At 42.7% G+C, this 19,926-nt stretch overlaps 1 protein-coding gene across 2 annotated transcripts in view; it reads right to left on the bottom strand.

Annotated features, from left to right (window-relative positions):
• Nucleotides 1–19,926, bottom strand: part of LOC143765192 (bactericidal permeability-increasing protein-like) — a 52,498-nt gene that overhangs the window by 20,491 nt on the left and 12,081 nt on the right. For both annotated transcript variants that reach the window (XR_013213337.1, XM_077251622.1), the window contains exons 2-7: nt 18,251–18,362; nt 17,377–17,505; nt 14,693–14,848; nt 14,378–14,441; nt 7,439–7,502; nt 6,732–6,823 (exon numbers count right to left, since the gene is read on the bottom strand). Coding sequence is in view for 1 of the 2 variants with exons in the window: in XM_077251622.1 (XP_077107737.1) it covers nt 6,732–6,823; nt 7,439–7,502; nt 14,378–14,441; nt 14,693–14,848; nt 17,377–17,505; nt 18,251–18,362 (617 nt within the window). In the remaining variant the exon portion in view is untranslated. The remainder of the gene's footprint in view (nt 1–6,731; nt 6,824–7,438; nt 7,503–14,377; nt 14,442–14,692; nt 14,849–17,376; nt 17,506–18,250; nt 18,363–19,926) is intronic.

Here is a 19,926-nt window from a genome sequence, read left to right as displayed (position 1 = left end):
AATCTGGGGAGTGACCCGTCGATCCCACAACCCTCGATGCAGGGAATAAAAAATTATCTTGGATCCGTGAATCTCCCTAAGATTTCAGATGAGCAATTAAGCTATTTGAATGCTCCCTTCACAAAAGAAGAAATTATTTCGATCATAAAACAATCTAAGAGGGCTAGCGCTCCGGGGCCGGATGGTTTTCCTAATTATTATTACCAAATTTTTCAGGAGGAGTTGGCTCCTTTTATGTTGAGGATATTTTCGATGTGGAGGGATGAGGGGTCAATCGAGAAAGTTAATTTGGAGGCTACCATTATTACTTTACCGAAACCCGGCAAAACACCCACAATCCCAGAAAATTTTAGACCTATAGCTCTCTTGAACAACGATATAAAAATTTTTACTAAAATGTTAGCCTCACGTTTAAATCAGATCATTCCAGATCTGGTCTCACCAGACCAGGTAGGGTTTGTGAGGGGTAGAGAGGCGAAAGATGGAATACGCCGAATGTTAGATCTAGTTCGGATTGCGGAGCTGTCTGGCCTCCCCAGTGCATTCCTGTCATTGGACGCAGAGAAAGCCTTTGACAGGGTGCACTGGGGTTATGTCCGGGCAGTTCTGGAAAAATTTGGGTTGGGAGGATCAATTCTCGCAGCTATTTTAGCTATATATGCGGCCCCTTCGGCGAGGGTGTGGACGGCGGGTGCACTATCGGAACCTTTTTCTATAACAAACGGGACGCGACAGGGCTGCCCCCTGTCCCCAATAATCTTTGTCCTATGTATGGAACCACTGGCGGAAAGGATTAGGATTTCGCCTTTAATTTCAGGGGTAATGGTAGGAAAGGAAGCTCATAAAATAAGTCTTTATGCGGATGATATTATTATCTCTTGTGTGAACATCAAACAGTCCTTATCGACAGTCTTAGAGGAGCTGAAGGAATTCAGTGAGATATCGTTCTATAAATTAAATCTGAATAAATCATCAATTCTTCCGGTGGCAATATCAATAGAGTCCATACAAGATATGAAGAAATTATTTTCATTTCAGTGGTTAAAAGAAGGAATTCCGTACTTAGGGATAATGTTGACAACTACAGATCAGATAATAAAAGTAAATTTTACAAATCTACATACACAAATTAAAATTTTACTAGAAGATATGCATAAAATCACCACTTCGTGGATAGCCCGTATCAATGCTTTCAAAATGATAGCCTTACCAAAGATCTTGTATTATTTCAGAACCCTCCCCCTAAATATACCAAAAAAATATATTTATGATCTACAACTATTAGTTAGTAAATACTTATGGGCATATAAGAAACCACGTGTAGCAAGGGCGTTACTATATCTACCTATGGAAGCAGGGGGGATGGGAGTTCCGGATCTAATGGCATATCATAGAGCCTCAATATTAGTGGGTTTAAAAGAATGGTGGCAGATGACTGGAAACCACAGATGGATGCAGATAGAAAAATTTTATTCTAGACGGGATTCCACGCGTTTGGCGCTAGAGACAGAGTTAATTCAAACTGGACCCACCTCCCCCTTATTGCCAACAATGCAGGCGGCAATTAGGTTATGGAGAATGTTACTGCCCTCGTTGTCAGGGATACCATGTGAAACATTATCAATATATGCCATTGAGCCCCATATTCCTTATTTAAACCTCCAACAATGGCGAGGGGCAGGTATACAAACCTTAGCAGACATAATGGAAATTAATGGAGTTATCCCTTTTGATCAATTGGCCAATAAACATACTGGAATACGAAAATATTTTTATCAGTATTTACAAATTAGGAATTTTCTAAATAAAATTGTAATAGCGAGACACTCTGGTACTATGGGAGAGGGAAAGATGGGTAAACTTATAGTAACAGCAGGTCCAATTATAAAAGGAATATCGGTGTTTTATAGAGCTTTAGTTAATCCAGTGGAAGAGATTAAACTGCCCTATATGAAAAAATGGGAACTAGAGTTAGGGGAGGTATTAGAATTAGAACTATGGGGAAATAGCATAAAGGAGGTTAAGAGAGTGTCATCCTGTATAAATCACGTGGAACAATTAAAGAAAACTCAAATGAGATGGTATCTATGCCCAGAGAGAATTGCAAAATTTAATCCGCAATCCTCCCATTTGTGTTGGCGAGGATGTGGATTAGTAGGAAACCAGAGACATATCTGGTACTTGTGCCCGAAGCTTTTATCCTTCTGGGGCGGTGTGCTGAAGCTGATTATGGAGATTACGGGGGTAATGGCACAAATTACTCCCTCAATGGCGATTTTACATATTGGATTGGAAATATTTCCTAAACAAATTAGAGGGTTGATATCACATATATTGATAGCGGCTCGGATACTGTTGGCTAGAAAATGGAAGGAGACCTTTCCTCCAACCCTAGAAGAGCTGACCGAAAAGCTGAATGTGAATTGTAAATATGAATTAATGTTGTCTCAGTCTCGCACTAGGAGAAAAAAGGTAGCAAAGATTTGGCAAACCTGGACTGTGAGTAAATATTATTTGTCTTAACATAGCTGTTAATTTTTATTTATTTATTTTTTTTTTATTATGTAATTATAATTTGTAATGGAAATAATTTATGTTTTTGTTTTCATGTGCTACTTTTTGAAAATAAAATAAATATGGAAAAAAAAAAAAAATGTGCCCCATAGTCCTCCATATAGTATAATACACTCCTCATAGTCCTCCATATATTAAAATACACTCCTCAGTCCTCCATATAGTATTATACACTACCCATAGTCCTCAGTATAGTATATTACACTGCTCAGTCCTCCATATATTAAAATGTACTCCTCAGTCCTCCATATAGTATTATACACTACCCATAGTCCTCCATATAGAATAATACACTCCTCATAGTCCTCCATATATTAAAATACATTCCTCAGTCCTCCATATAGTATTATACACTACCCATAGTCATCCATATAGAATAATACACTCCTCATAGTCCTCCATATATTAAAATACATTCCTCAGTCCTCCATATAGTATTATACACTACCCATAGTCCTCCATATAGTATAATACACTCCTCATAGTCCTCCATATATTAAAATATACTCCTCAGTCCTCTATATAGTATAATACATGGCTAAGTCCTCATATATTAAAATACATTCATCAGTCCTCCATATAGTATAATACACTCCTCATAGTCCTCCATATGTTAAAATACACTGCTCAGTTCTCCATATAGTATAATACACTTCTCAGTCCTCCATATAGTATAACATACTCCTCAGTCCTCCATAAGGTATAATACACTCGTCATAGTCCTCCATATATTAACCCCTTTCTGACCTCGGACAGGATAGTACGTCCGAGGTCATAAGCCCCTCTTTGATGCAGGGCTCCGGCGGTGAGCCCGCATCAAAGCCGGGACATGTCAGCTGTTTTGAACAGCTGACGTGCCCGTAATAGGCACGGGCAGAATCGTGATCTGCCCACGCCTATTAACTAGTTAAATGCCGCTGTCAAACGCAGACAGCGGCATTTAACTACCGCATCCGGCCGGGCGGCCGGAAATGACGGCATCGTCGACCCCCGTCACATGATCGGAGGTCGGCGATTCTTCAGTATTGTAACCATAGAGGTCCTTGAGACCTCTATGGTTACTGATCCACGGCAGCTGTGAGCGCCACCCTGTGGTCGGCGCTCACAGCACACCTGATTTTCTGCTACATAGCAGCGAACAGCAGATCGCTGATATGTAGCAGAGCTGTTATGACCCCAGTGGACAGGGTCTCAGAGGAACGTGTAAGTCTGCAAGATACAAAAATCCAGCTCATAGGGCTGTGGTAACTGGGTTGACCAAATAGCTACTCCTAACGCCAACACTAGAAGTAGCCGGGGATCATGCCTACGGTGATCGCTAGATGACTCGCGCCAGCCGGAGAATCTAACTACCCCTAGGAGAAGAAAACAAAGACCTCTCTTGCCTCCAGAGAAAGGGACCCCAAAGCAAGATACAAGCCCCCCACAAATAATAACGGTGAGGTAAGAGGAAATGACAAACACAGAAATGAACCAGGTTCAGCAAAGAGAGGCCAGCTTACTAATAGCAGAATAAAGCAAGATAACTTATCTGGTCAACAAAAACCCTATAAAAATCCACGCTGGAGATTCAAGAACCCCCGAACCGTCTAACGGTCCGGGGGGAGAACACCAGCCCCCTAGAGCTTCCAGCAAAGGTCAGGATACAGATAGGAACAAACTGGACAAATATACCAAACAAAACAAAAGCAAAAAGCAAAGAAGCAGACTTAGCTTGAAAAACAGGAACCAGGATCAGAGGACAAGAGCACAAAAGATTAGCTCTGATTTCAACGATGCCAGGCATTGAACTGAAGGTCCAGGGAGCTTATATAGCAACGCCCCTGAACTAACGGCCCAGGTGAGGATATAGGAAAAGACAGACGCTCCAGAGTCAAATCACTAATGACCACTAGAGGGAGCAAAAAGCAAAATCACAACAGTACCCCCCCCCTTAGTGAGGGGTCACCGAACCCTCACCACGACCACCAGGGCGATCAGGATGAGCGGCGTGAAAGGCACGAACTAAATCGGCCGCATGAACATCAGAGGCGACCACCCAGGAATTATCTTCCTGACCATAGCCCTTCCACTTGACCAGGTACTGAAGCCTCCGCCTGGAGAGACGAGAATCCAAGATCTTCTCCACCACGTACTCCAACTCGCCCTCAACCAACACCGGAGCAGGAGGCTCAGCAGAAGGAACCACAGGCACAACGTACCGCCGCAACAAGGACCTATGAAACACGTTGTGGATAGCAAACGACACAGGAAGATCCAGGCGAAAGGATACAGGATTAAGAATTTCCAATATCTTGTAAGGACCAATAAAACGAGGTTTAAATTTGGGAGAGGAAACCTTCAAAGGAACAAAGCGGGAGATTCAAGAACCCCCGAACCGTCTAACGGTCCGGGGGGAGAACACCAGCCCCCTAGAGCTTCCAGCAAAGGTCAGGATACAGATAGGAACAAGCTGGACAAAAATACCAAACAAAACATAAGCAAAAAGCAAAGAAGCAGACTTAGCTTGAAAAACAGGAACCAGGATCAGAGGACAAGAGCACAACAGATTAGCTCTGATTTCAACGATGCCAGGCATTGAACTGAAGGTCCAGGGAGCTTATATAGCAACGCCCCTGAACTAACGGCCCAGGTGAGGATATAGGAAAAGACAGACGCTCCAGAGTCAAATCACTAATGACCACTAGAGGGAGCAAAAAGCAAAATCACAACACAGAGCCGATCGTGATGTGCCTGCTTCTAGCCTCCCATGGAGGCTATTGAAGCATGGCAAAAGGAAAAAAAAAAGTAAAAAAAATGTGAAAAAAATAAAAAAAAATATAAAAGTTTAAATCACCCCCCTTTCACCCCAATCAAAATAAATCAATAAAAAAAATCAAAATCTACACATATTTGGTATCGCCGAGTTCAGAATCGCCCGATCTATCAAAAAAAAAAAGCATTAACCTGATCGCTAAACAGCGTAGCGAGAAAAAAATTCGAAATGCCAGAATTGCGGTTTTTTGGTCACCGCGACATTGCATTAAAATGCAATGCAATAACGGGCGATCAAAAGAACGTATCTGCACCAAAATGCTATCATTAAAAACGTCATCTCGGCACACAATAAATAAGCCCTCAACCGACCCCAGATCATGAAAAATGGAGACGAGTATCGGAAAATGGCGCAATTTTTTTTTTTTTTTTTTAGCAAAGTTTGGATTTTTTTTTCACTACTTAGGTAAAAAATAACCTAGTCATGTTAGGTGTCTATGAACTCGTACTGACCTGGAGAATCATGATGTCCTGTCAGTTTTAGCATTTAGTGAACCTAGCAAAAAAGCCAAACAAAAAACCAGTGTGGGACTGCACTTTTTTTGCAATTTCACCTCACTTGGAATTTTTTTCCCGTTTTCTAGTACACGACATGCTAAAACCAATGATGTCGTTCAAAAGTACAACTCGTCCCGCAAAAAATAAGCTCTCACATGGCCAAATTGACAGAAAAATAAAAAAAGTTATGGCTCTGGGAAGGAGAGGAGTGAAAAACGAACACGGAAAAACGAAAAATCCCAAGGTCATGAAGGGGTTAAAATGCACTACTCAGTCCTCCATATAGTATAATACACTTCTCAGTCCTTCATATAGTATAATATACTCCTCATAGTCCTCAGTCCTCCATATAGTATAATACACTCCTCAGTCCTCCATATGGTATAATATATTCCTCATAGTCCTCCATTTATTAAAATAGACTGCTCAGTCCTCCGTGTAGTATAATACACTCATAGTGCTCCATATAGTATAATGCACCGCCATAGTCATCCATGTATTACAATTCACTTCCCATAGTATAATGCACCCCATAGTTCTTCATATAGTATAATGTATTCCCCATAGTCCTTGATACAGTATAATGCAGCCCACATATAGTATAATGCTGCCACCCCACATAGTATAATGCAGCCACCCCATAGAATATGTCAGATGACCCCCTCAGACAATCAGCACATAAAACACTTTTCCTTTGACTCCCCTTGATTCAGATAAAAGAGGCACTGCTAGGGGGTATTGCAGTCACTAGATGTAATTAGGGCATGAAGTCAAATGCATCTTTAATAACAATTTGCAGGTTTTCACGCACATTTCTGAACAGTGACATGACAGGACGATCTCACCTTCATCTGCACATCCACACAATCCGATGTCACTGGCGGGGGACCAGTCAAAGAGTAGTCAATAGCAGCAACACTGTCAATCTTGGCGGTTACTAAAATAAAAGTCAATGTCACTATAGTTTATATTGAAACTGTTACAGCCACACATGAACGTTGATTCTTTGCTGTTATTTTTATTTTTTTGCTGCAGTAATAACGATTGCACAGGTTAAAAGGGTTGGGCTACTAATAAGTATCTGATTGCTGGAGGTCCCACCACTTGGAACCGTGGCGATCCAGATAATGGGGTCTTGTGACACCCTGTAAGAAGGAGGTACACCTATGACTCGAGGCTAGTTCTTACATGGGACCGAAGCAGACACTGTAGGAGCAGTGAGCACACACCACACCAACAGCTTCTCCTTCCTCACTTATCAAGAGTCTCACACATGGTTCTGTGCTGCCACCTGCTGCTCAGTCACCAGCACAACTCACAAGAGGAATCAAAACACACACAATGGGGATACTAACAAGGAAATACACACTTTGTAACAATAAAACATTGAAGAAGACTGCAGATATTAAATCAACAATGCAATTTAATGTCAGGTTCATCTCTTACAGACACAGTGATAAAGAATTACTCCAGCAACTAGTACACTTGAATGATTGAACCCATTATACATACTGTATGTGTATGGCAAGTCTTGCTTGAGCTGACAGCCTACCTGGTAAAGTTTGCAGTACTGGTTCCAATTTGCTGGTAATTGCATTACTAACCAAAGGGCAGATCTAATAAGATAAACAGATAAAACCATGTAAAATAATACAGTTTTCCTTACTTAGTGTCCCTGAATTTGGAGGATGCATAATTTAGCCCCCTATACAGAAAAACTAACATTTTCATCATACGCTGAGGACATACACACCACCTTTATTATGACACACACGACAAATGTACCCATAAGAGTAAACCTTAGTGCAAAGTGACCTGGAGAGGTTAGCTCCAAATGATGGTGTCTTATTCCGGATTTTGGGGACCCTGTAGCATCCATCAAGGTTCCCATTCTGCTCTGTAGCTATTTCTGGACACCTGAGAATTTTTTTTTGTATTAACAGAAGCACCGTCCCTAAAACAATGTGCGGACAATTGTTAGGTAATTTGTATTTTGATGATTCATTTTATTATTGAACACTCACAGTGCTGTCGGTCAATTCAAAAGGTGAATAAACCTGAAACCTGAATATTTAGGAAAGAAAAACTGTTTTGTTTTGTCTTTCTTAGGAGAATAGCTATGAGTGCAGAATTATTGGCCAATTACTGTGTAGAATTTTTATCCAATGAAATTAAAAAAGTAAATTTTCCCATCTCAATTGTTTATTTTCATCAGGTAAAATGAGAATTATAAACAAACAGCTCAAAAGGTACAAAAAATAAATTTCTAACATTTCAAAAAGAATATCAAATAGCCACTCTTCTTTTCAATAACAAACACAAACCTTCTATCCATGGAGCCTGTCAGTCTCTTTATCTGTTCATCTTCTAGACACTGTTCAGAGAGGTGGACTGATTTCCCACTTGCCTTGTAGTGGTGGCAAGTGGGGTTATATTTGTGGGGTTGATGTCACCTTTGTGTTGTCAGGTGACATCAAGCCCATGGCTTAGTAATGGAGAGGAGTCTATAAGACTTCTCTCCATTACTAATCCTATAGTTATATCTAATATATAAAGCTGAATGTGTGTATGTATGTGTGTATGTATGTATGTCCGGGATTGGCATCTGAACCGTCGCAGCTACAGGCACAAAATTTTGCACAGTCACACATCTGGACCCCGAGAGCGTCATAGGCTATGTTGTGAGGTGAAATTTTAACCCCGCGCTTTCCAATTCACCAAACAATTTTGCCCCTATCTACATAATGGGGAAAAAGTGAAAGGAAAAGTGTTGGAGGCGTCGCAGCTACAGGCACAAAATTTTGCACAGTCACACGTCTGGACCCTGAGAGCGTCAAAGCTATGTTGTGAGGTGAAATTTTAACCCCGAGCTTTCCAATTCAAACAATTTTGCCCCTATCTACATAATGGGGAAAAAGTGAAAGGAAAAGTGTTGGAGGCAAATTAACAGCTGCCAGATGTGAACAAGGGGGACTTTAAGAATGAGAGCGATGGTGCCAAAGAGTATATACTGTACAGTTGCTAAGGTGGGGCCCCGACATGGGATAATCACCACACCACCACGGGGATATGAACACACACACAAAATGCGCCACACACTACCACGTGCTCGAACACATATACCACCCTCAGCGCACATTTCACCACACATACACCAACCTCGCCACATAAAAGTCGAAACACAAAAGTCGCCGCTCAAAACTCGCCACGCGCAAAACTCTCCACATGCAAAACTCGCCACACATGCAAAACTCACCTCATGGAAAACTCGCCACATGCAAAACTTGCACACGCGGAAAAGTTGCCTCACACAAAACTTGCACATACTCAAAAGGCACCACACATAAAACTCGCCACGCGCAAAACTCGCCATGCGCAAAACTTGCTGCACACAACTTGCTACACTAACCTGTCACATGCAACTCGACACACAAAAAGTTGCTACACGCATGTCGCCACACAAAACTCATCTCACAAAAGTCGCTACATGCATGTCGCCACACGCAACTCAACACACATAACTTGACACACGAAACTCCCCCTAAAACACACACAAGTCTGGTATTATCCTTCAAAAATAAAAATCTGATTAATAAGCAGACAAACTACAAGAGCAACAAATGTACCATATAGGAATCCGGCAGCTGTCAGTCACATGACCCGTCTATTATGTGTATGTGTGAGCTAATATATACTGCCAGGGGGTGGGCTTATTTTTGGCTGGGGATTTATCAGGCTGCCAATTTAGCTTACAAATACTAAGGTAAAAATACTGACCAAATAACATGTGAACGAGGTCTAATACAGGAGGAGATGACATACAGATATATACTATATACAGGAGGAGATGACACACAGGTATATACTATTTACAGGAGAGATGACACACAGGTATATACTATATACAGGAGGAGATGACCCACAGATATATACTATATACAGGAGAGATGACACACAGGTATATACTATATAGAGGAGGAGATGACATACAGGTACATACTACATACAGCAGGAGATGACATACAGGTATATACTATATACAGGAGGAGATGACACACAGGTATATACTATATACAGGAGCAGATTACCTACAGGTATATAGTATATACAGGAGGAGATGACATACAGGTATATGCTATGTATAGGAGGAGATGACATACAGGTATATACTATATACAGGAGGACATGACACACAGATATATACTATATATAGGTGAGATGACACACGGGTATATACTATATACAGGAGGAGATTACATACAGGTATATACTATATATAGGAGGAGATGACATACAGGTATATACTATATACAGGGGACATGACACACAGCAGGTATATACTATATACAGGGGAGATGACATACAGGTATATACTATATACAGGAGATGACATACAGGTGTATACTATATATAAGGGAGATGACAAACATGTATATACTGAGGTGAAAATGAGAGGTGTGAGGTGAAAATGAAAAGGTGTGAGTGCAAAATGAGAGGAGTGAGGGAAAATAGTGGAGTGATCGGAAAATGACAGATGTGAGGTTGAAATGACAAGTGTTAGGGGGGAATGAGAGGAGTGAGGGGGAAAATAAGAGGAGTGAGGGGGAAAATGAGAGGTGTGAGGGAGAAAATGAGAGATGTGAGGGGGAAAATGAAAGATGTGATGGGGAAAATGAGAGGCGTGATGGGAAAATAAGAGAAGTGAGGTGCTATAACTAACCACAGATATTTACTATGCCCAGGCAACGCCGGGCTCTTCAGCTAGTGGTAAATAAAGACACAGACACCCAGAATAAAGTATTTTAATTTAAATAATGACACAGTCTCCTTTAATAATCTTAAATAAACCATACTTACTGCATCGCCTATTCCACTGACGCCCTTGTCTCCTGGAAGAGAATTAAGATAAAAAAGCAACAATATTCTTTCCTGTCCGCAGAGAAGATATACATACTGACCCATACTGTCCAGCTCTGCCACGTCTGGATGCCTTTGGCTGAAAGGTTCCATTATACCACCATCCAGAACATAGCTGAGCTTCAAGCTGATGACCGGATATAACTCACTCCCTGGCAGTCACGTGCTCTGCAGTTCTCTCGATCAGCTGATCACAAGAACTGTAGTGTACTTCGGCTAAAACAAGATTATGTAAATTAGTAGACATGCGTAGTAAGCTGCGTTCTCACACTTAATACGCATGTGACTAAGAAGATAATGTGGTTTTACCGTATCTAATGAAAGTGTATGGGTAATTTACGCAGAGGAGACTGAGCATCTCCGCTACATAATTAACATGCTGCAGTCTGGAAAGATGCGCCGCATGTCCGTCTGCGCAGGTAAGCCGGAGGCATTGGTGCACGCATAGTGGACATGGGATTTCTTGAAATCCATCCCCTATGCTGTAACATCTGGCCGCTGTGGGTTGGACGCTGCGGATGTACGCAGCATTTACTGACCATGGGAACATACCCTTAGTAGTTTCAGGAATGCTAATTTCAAGAGTGTTAATGTCCTCAGACCACACCCTCCTCATTACACAAATACACATCACATGATCTGCTTCATCCGGTAAGCAATCAAGGATAAATAGCTTGGAGTTGGAAAATAGGTATAAAAATTATGATATGGTCAAATTACTCACTTCCCTATTAATTATGCACACAGTGTATAGCTCATGGCCTTTGAATACCTCCAACATAACAACCTTTAATTACAAGGAGTTCACATGACTCATGCACCAGATCCTAAAATTAATTCAGACTGTAAAGTTAAAATCCCTTCCCATACACTGACAGTCTACAATATTACATTGGTTCACTTTAAATCCTTAAAGGGAAGTCTGCAGTCACCAATATTTCTTGCATGAGCAAGCAGTCACATGACAGCATGTATGAAGAAGGAGGCAGTGATGGTAAGTGAATAGAGTTGGAGTGACCGAGGCTTCAGATCTGCAGCTTAATTTACATTTTAATTCAATCCCTGGTCTCTCAGTAACAGAAGAATGGATTGGCCATGTAAAGGTATTGCTGGATATGTCTTTGAAAGAGCTACATGTACTGTACATGTAAATAGATTTTGGGAGGTGAAATCCTGGTGAGAGATTACCTTAAAATTGCCTGGGCCCCAGTTTGGGGAATCTGCCCTTTTTAACCCACTACAGCCTCTCTCCAAGGTGAATAATAAATGAAAGTAGGTTTGTCTTTAAATAATGTAATGCTCATATTATAAAGGCCTGATATAGAAACTTTATCAGCAGCTCACATTACATAGTAGATTCCCTTTTCATGTTTTTCTCTGTTTTACCTAATAAAATCAATTTATAGAGTTTGTCCACATTTTAAGGCCCCGTCTCACTAAGCGATTTACCAACGATCACGACCAGCGATATGACCTGGCCGTGATCGTTGGTAAGTCGTTGTGTGGTCGCTGGGGAGCTGTCACACAGACCGCTCTCTCCAGCGACCAACGATCAGGGGAACAACTTCATCATCGTTGAAACTGTCTTCAACGATGCCGAAGTCCCCCTGCAGCACCCGGGTAACCAGGGTAAACATCGGGTTACTAAGCGCAGGGCCGCGCTTAGTAACCCGATGTTTACCCTGGTTACCAGCGTAAATGTAAAAAAAAACAAACAGTACATACTCGCCTTTCGGTGTCCAGGTCCCTTGCCGTCTGCTTCCTGCTCTGACTGAGATCCGGCCGTACAGCGAGAGCAGAGCGCAGCGGTGACGTCACCGCTGTGCTCTCACTTCTCACTGTACGGCGGCAGTCAGTGAGAGCAGGAAGCAGACGGCAAGGGACCTGGACACCGAAAGGCGAGTATGTACCGTTTGTTTTTTTTTACATTTACGCTGGTAACCAGGGTAAACATCGGGTTACTAAGCGCGGCCCTGCGCTTAGTAACCCGATGTTTACCCTGGTTACCAGTGAAGACATCGCTGGATCGGTGTCACACACACCGATTCAGCAATGTCAGCGGGGCCTCAACGACCAAAAAAAGGTCCAGGCCATTCCGACACGACCAGCGATCTCGCAGCAGGGGCCTGATCGCTGGTACGTGTCACACATAGCGAGATCGCTACTGAGGTCGCTGTTGCGTCACAAAACTTGTGACTCAGCAGCGATCTCGCTAGCGATCTCGCTATGTGAGACGGGGCCTTTACTGTCTTTCAAAAATAAGGTGATCACAGGCTGTGAAGTAACTTGAAGCTTGTGGGCCCAAATGCAAAATTTCCAAAGAGGCCCCAACTAACACAAGTCTTTAATAGTCCTTTCATATGGGGCCAATGGACCTTTAGGGCCCCCCTACTGTACAGGCCCCACCTCATCTACAGGGCCCAGGTGCATTTGCAACTCTTGCACCTAAAGGCCCCGTCTCACATAGCGAGATCGCTAGCGAGATCGCTGCTGAGTCACAAGTTTTGTGACGCAACAGCGACCTCAGTAGCGATCTCGCTATGTGTGACACGTACCAGCGATCAGGCCCCTGCTGTGAGATCGCTGGTCGTGTCGGAATGGCCTGGACCTTTTTTTGGTCGTTGAGGCCCCGCTGACATCGCTGAATCGGTGTGTGTGACACCGATCCAGCGATGTCTTCACTGGTAACCAGGGTAAACATCGGGTTACTAAGCGCAGGGCCGCGCTTAGTAACCCGATGTTTACCCTGGTTACCAGCGTAAATGTAAAAAAAAACAAACAGTACATACTCGCCTTTCGGTGTCCAGGTCCCTTGCCGTCTGCTTCCTGCTCTCACTGACTGCCGCCGTACAGTGAGAAGTGAGAGCACAGCGGTGACGTCACCGCTGCGCTCTGCTCTCGCTGTACGGCCGGATCTCAGTCAGAGCAGGAAGCAGACGGCAAGGGACCTGGACACCGAAAGGCGAGTATGTACTGTTTGTTTTTTTTTACATTTACGCTGGTAACCAGGGTAAACATCGGGTTACTAAGCGCGGCCCTGCGCTTAGTAACCCGATGTTTACCCTGGTTACCCGGGTGCTGCAGGGGGACTTCGGCATCGTTGAAGACAGTTTCAACGATGCCGAAGTCGTTCCCCTGATCGTTGGTCGCTGGAGAGAGCGGTCTGTGTGACAGCTCCCCAGCGACCACACAACGACTTACCAACGATCACGGCCAGGTCATATCGCTGGTCGTGATCGTTGGTAAATCGCTTAGTGAGACGGGGCCTTAATGCATTTATGCATCTGATCACAGGCTATCCCCCCATCGATCAGCTGTGATGTGCTGGGCAACAAGATTCAATTCCCCTACAGCTCCACCATAGGAAAAATTAAGCATTCTATGGTGGCCTTAATGCACGGACATGTGTCCTCCAGAGACAGAGAGATGCTCATTTCATTGCTTTCGTCCTCTATTATTTGATACATCTCCTGTATGCCCTCATGGGGAACATGAAAACGGGTCATTTTTATTTTATCTTTAATGTTTAGATTAAATAACTAGAAATAGAACTAGAAATGTATTTTCTACAAACCTGATTCTCAATAGCTTTTCTTAATGCATTGTCAACATTGTGGCGGAAGACGTCAACCAACCAGCTGCAATAGAACAAGAAACGATGCTGTATATTTGTAAGAACTGTAAATCTGCAAAACTGTCCTGACCATACATACCGTGTGTACACGTGCACCTAATACAGAGAAATACAGGACAAAGTACTATAAGGAATAATTATGTTGATTACAGGAGATGATGAGCACTAAGCTAATCAGTGAAGAATCGACAGACATTCTGAGAAATCTACGTATAATTCCATTCTATAGATTTGAGAACAATACAGTCAATGTACCTTAGTTTCCCAGACACGTGGATCTTGACATCTGAGATGTGGTTACTGCAGTCAGAGAGAGCAATGGTCGGTCGTCCTGTCGAGTCACTTCCAAACTTCAGCCCCACAGATATGCTGAGTCCTTCTACCTTCAAATCAAATCCACCCTTTGTGGACCTAATGATAAAAATGCAGAATTATTAATGAACAACCAAAAACTATCCTAGATACAGTCATCAAATAGAAAACATTTAATAAGATCAGAGAACAACGTGGGTGTGAGTAAGTGGAAAATGCCCAAATGGAACCTTCTAAGGAATGAAGTTACATAACAATGATTTTTTTCTGGTCAGAATACCATCTTATACAGGTTACCAACACAAGAAAAAATATGACACATGGTCAGAAAAAGTATTATACAAAAATATACTTTATTGATAACAATTAAAACAAGTGTAAGGAAGGAAAAAATGGCTACACTGAGGAGACGCTGTAAAGACTAACGGGAGGCACGTACACAGAATACTAGTCCTTAATGATTATACCTTAATCATATACTCATAATATGTTAACGACAGAAAAAATAAACAAAATGTGCAAAGCAACCTAAAAAATAAACAAACCCAAAGAAAAATTAGAGTGTGGATGGAATAATCCATTAAAGGTGGGACAATAAGCTGAAGGCGGCAATCAAAAAACAATCTCCAAGCACCGTAACAATATAGACACTAATATGTTAGCAATATGCTATGTCCCAATATAACACTCCTGGTTTGCGAGATAATAATTACGGAGATATTGATAAAAAAGCCGCCGCAGCAAGGTACCCACCACAATAAGGACTGAAGATCCTGGGGACATGCCTCCGCCCCATCTTATACAGGTGATGTATTGGGATGCTTAGAGGGAACAGTTCATGTAAAAAAAATGCTATTAACCTGGAGCTATGGGGTTAATCTGCAGGTTAATAGTGTTCTGAACCTATGAGGCCGCTGCTGGGAGGAAATGAACGTTATATCCTCCTGGCAGCCTCGACTTTCAGTCACAGGAGTGAGCTGGTGCTGCTTCAGTCACTGCTCAGTACACAGTGACCAGCGGCTGTATTGGCTCCCACAACATTGACTGACAGCCAGCTATAATGCTAGGGCTCTCAGCAGAGCTCTCTGTGCAGCAGCCAGACAACTTCAGTACGCTATTAACCTGGAGCTATGGGGTTAATCTGCAGGTTAATAGTATTCTGAACCTATGAGGCTGCTGCTGGGAGGAAATGAAAGTTATATCCTCCTGGCAGCCTCGGCTTTCAGTCACAGGGGTGAGCTGGTGCTGCTTCAGTCACTGCTCCGTACAAGTACAAGTCCCCTTTCATCAGTCTAATGCTAAAATTGTCTACCTTACTTAACCACTAATGAGCAAAATCTTTCTGGGTCCCACGTCATTTGAAACCCATAACATGACATAAACTATAAGGTACCAGAAACAGATACACTAAACCAAAGGAAAGGAAACGAAAAGGAAAACAATTCCATTTAGGCACCAGAATGTCACGGCACAGTGGTCGTGTGACCTGGGGCTCCATCCCTGTCCTTAACACTAGGGGGCACCTTAGGTCATCCTGCTCCCCGGGATACTTCAGATGGCAAAGACGACGGGGCCTCCGCTTTTGCCTTATCTCCTGAGTTAGCCCTCCGTCTGTTCTCTTCCCCCACCCAGGGAAGAGGGATCGATACAGTGCAAGAATAAGGAAATATCACGCCTACAAACCAAGCAACAGTCACTACTAACTCCTCCAACTCTCCTTCTCATATGTACTCCTCTCCCTCTATTAGCCATGCAGCAATAAAGCTAGCGCTGACGAGTATTAGTATCAGAGCCCAGATTATAAAGGGATAAGAAGTGGCTAACCGATTAACCCATGTTCTGCCAGAAGAAATAAACACATTTAAAATGAAGGAGAAGTGCTTCTTCTCAGCGCCGGAGTAGGAGCAATCAGACGCTGCAGTGTTCTGGCTTCACGCTGTCTTGGTAACCCCGTTACACATAAACTGTGGGACATAATTACCTGACATTAAACTTGACAAACCATGGGAAAAATTTTGGAGGCACAACAGTTGGCAGCAAAGAAAGCTGGTGCTGCCACATAACAGACACTGGGTTGATATCAGCCAATCCTCTCTCCTTTAAAGGTGTTTCCCAAGAATTGGAATAATAATAAGTTCCTCAATTGGATGTAATTAAAAAAATGTTCCTGTGCTGAGATAATCTTATACATCTGTGCGTACTAGGTAATGGCTGTGTCTGACCATGCAGGGACATGATCGGCAATACCGCATGCCCTCGGTAGGTATTGATGCAAAAAATATCTCTGGAACCGTATGTTGGATTTAAAAAAGGAAGAAACAAAGGAATATTTAGGGAAACAACACAAATAAAATAAGAGCAGAAGCTGGTCACTTTTCACTTGTTTGCAGGGACTCTTTAATTATGTCTATATTTCTTACAGTTATTAGTCTAGTGCTAAAAGATCTTCCCATGTACAGCACCATGGACTCAATGGTGCTATATAAATAATAATAATAATAATAATAATAATAATAATAATAATAAAAGATCACTCCGGCATATTTCAGGGGTTTACTCTGTTGGAGAAGGGTAGTGGGCACATTTTCCACAGAATGGCTATTTGCTATGATGTTCCAACTCCTTACATATGCAGTGCCTTGACATGCCATTGTCCACTAATCTCGATGAAGGCTCCAGAGATTGAGAGCTTTAAGCCAACATTGGCAACAGGGCTGATCTGTGAGCTGGGTAACTGGAAGTTGCGGATAGTCATGCTGTAATAGAATAACACATAGGGTTATACACAATTTCTCTATAACCTATAAACCTATACTCTATAAATTCTACAACCAGGCCTCACAAATACCATGTGCTTTTTATAATACTCCTGTCTTTCTTCTCTTATGTAATAAAAAGCATTTTTCCCCCTTAGGCACGAAGGTCCAAGAGCAGATACTAGCACAACGGCTTTGACTATTGTATCTCTCTTGACACACAGTGATCATCACTGGACATTATGATGGTAAACTAGGTTTTGTGAATATCACTATTAGGGCTCGCTAGCATGAGCGTATACATTGGATGAGTGCTACCCAATGTTTTATTGGAGAGCTCTCGGACCAATGTTATTCAATGAAGCAGTGCTGATGTCCGATTTTTTTTCACTGACACACACCCAATCAAGTCTATGGGTGCGTGGAAAACATCTGACTGCACTCGGATGACATCCGATTTCTTTGCACTGACGCAATGGAGAAGATGGAGAAGTTTTGTTCTCCATCTTCTCCTCACAGTGTGCTCCTATTCTCTCATCCTAGAGAATCGGACACATTATGCTAACACTCGGATCATCAAGTTCTGATCAGAATTTCGGCCCGATTCTCTTGGAAGAGAAAGTCTACGTTCATGTGACCATAGCCTTATATATAGGCTATACTGTATGTTGGTGGAGACTAACATATAACATCTTTTCTTACTTCTGGTGGACACTTGATCATATCTGAACTGAAGTCAATTTACCTGTTAAAACTGTATTTGACTTTTCCCAAATGGGTGTGTGTAGATCCTGAGAAATCTGGAAGATGAATCTTAGCAAGTTCCTGTTGCAAGACACGCATTCCCTCCTGTCGTGCTGTGGAATTAATGTGATGATATGCAAGGTAAATCAGCATGTGAACAAATTTATCGTTATTTTATACCAGAGAAACCTGGCTATGCATTATAACAGGAACAATAAGACTAATGTGTTTACCTAAGTAATCAGAGGGGAACAGGGAGACTAGTCACCAGGCTACATTCCAGTTCATTGGTTTAGGAGTTCAAAAATGCCAAATGAAATATTACAAAATACTTTACCCAAAAAAGCCTTTAGACTCACATAAAACACACAGAGGGGAGTTTATAATTTCCTCTATGCAAGATTTCTATTGTCAAAAGGATGCATGTAGCAAGCAGGGCCAGCGTTAGGGGCAGGCAGACCAGGCAGCTGCCTAGGGCCCCTGCTCCTCCAGGAGCCTCCAGCCAGTGGCCGCTATGGGCCCCTGAGTACGAGAGACCTGGCGCCACCCCCTCCCCGCATCGCACATTCAACTTGTCAGCATCATAGATGCTGATAAAGTTAAAAACAATGATTGAGGAGAGAGCGTCATGTGACGCTTCCTCTCCCATCACTCCCCCTCTGATTCAGCGTGTTTCAGCAGTGAATCTGATGAGACACTGAGATGCTCTGCAGAAGTCAGAGCAGCCGGGGAACGAGGAGGAGTGGTAAGTATTGTGTGTGTGTATCTGCATTATAGTGTGTGTATGTTTGCCTGCATTATAGTGTATGTGTGTGTGTGTCTGTCTGCATCATAGTGGGTGTCTGCTGCACGATAGTTTGTGTGGGGGTACTGCAGTATACAGTGTGGGGGGCTGCACTACTGTGTATGTGGGGGCTGCACTATACTATGTGTGGGGGCTGCACTGTGTGGGGGGTTACATTATACTGTGTGAGGCGACTGCACTATACTGTTTGTGAGGGGCTACATTATACTGTTGTGTGTGGGGGTTGCACTGTACTGTGTGTATTTGTGGGGAGGCGGCATTATACTGTGTGTAGTGCTGCACTATACTCTGAGGGTGCTGCTTTATGCTCTGGGGGCTGCATTATACTCAGAGGGGCTGCTTTATATTCTAGGGGGCTACATTATTCTGAGTCTGTGGGGCTGCATTATACTCTTAGGGAGCTGCATTATACGATGTGCGGGGGTGCACTATACTGTGTGTGGGGGGACTGCACTATACACTGTGTGCGTGTGTGGGGGACTGCATGATACTGTGTGGGGGGAGGCATTATACTGTATGTGTTTTTGTGGGCGGCTGCATTATGCTGTGTGTGGGGGGCTGCATTATACTCTGAGGAAACTCAGCACTGGATACGGGGAGTCATCGCTCCTGGTGTCTGATTTTGTCTGCAGGACTCACATCAAAGCACTATAACCAATATGTGAGCTTAGTGGCTTTCCATGAGTTGATGGCATGAGCTACTGAGTTCACTGATTGGCTGCAACATTGCTGACTAGATGTCAATGCTGCAAACAATAACAAACACTGGGAGCAACATACAAGACTTAGCCCTGGACCTGGGAAGGGAAGGCAAGGCTCTCTTTTTTTTTTTTAAAGTGCATCTGGAAACATGGATTTTTAGAAACCGGAAA

The sequence above is a fragment of the Ranitomeya variabilis genome, chromosome 4, assembly GCF_051348905.1.
Source record: "Ranitomeya variabilis isolate aRanVar5 chromosome 4, aRanVar5.hap1, whole genome shotgun sequence".
NCBI classification, from domain to species: Eukaryota; Metazoa; Chordata; class Amphibia; order Anura; family Dendrobatidae; genus Ranitomeya; species Ranitomeya variabilis.
This window is presented reverse-complemented; position numbering and strand designations above follow the sequence as displayed.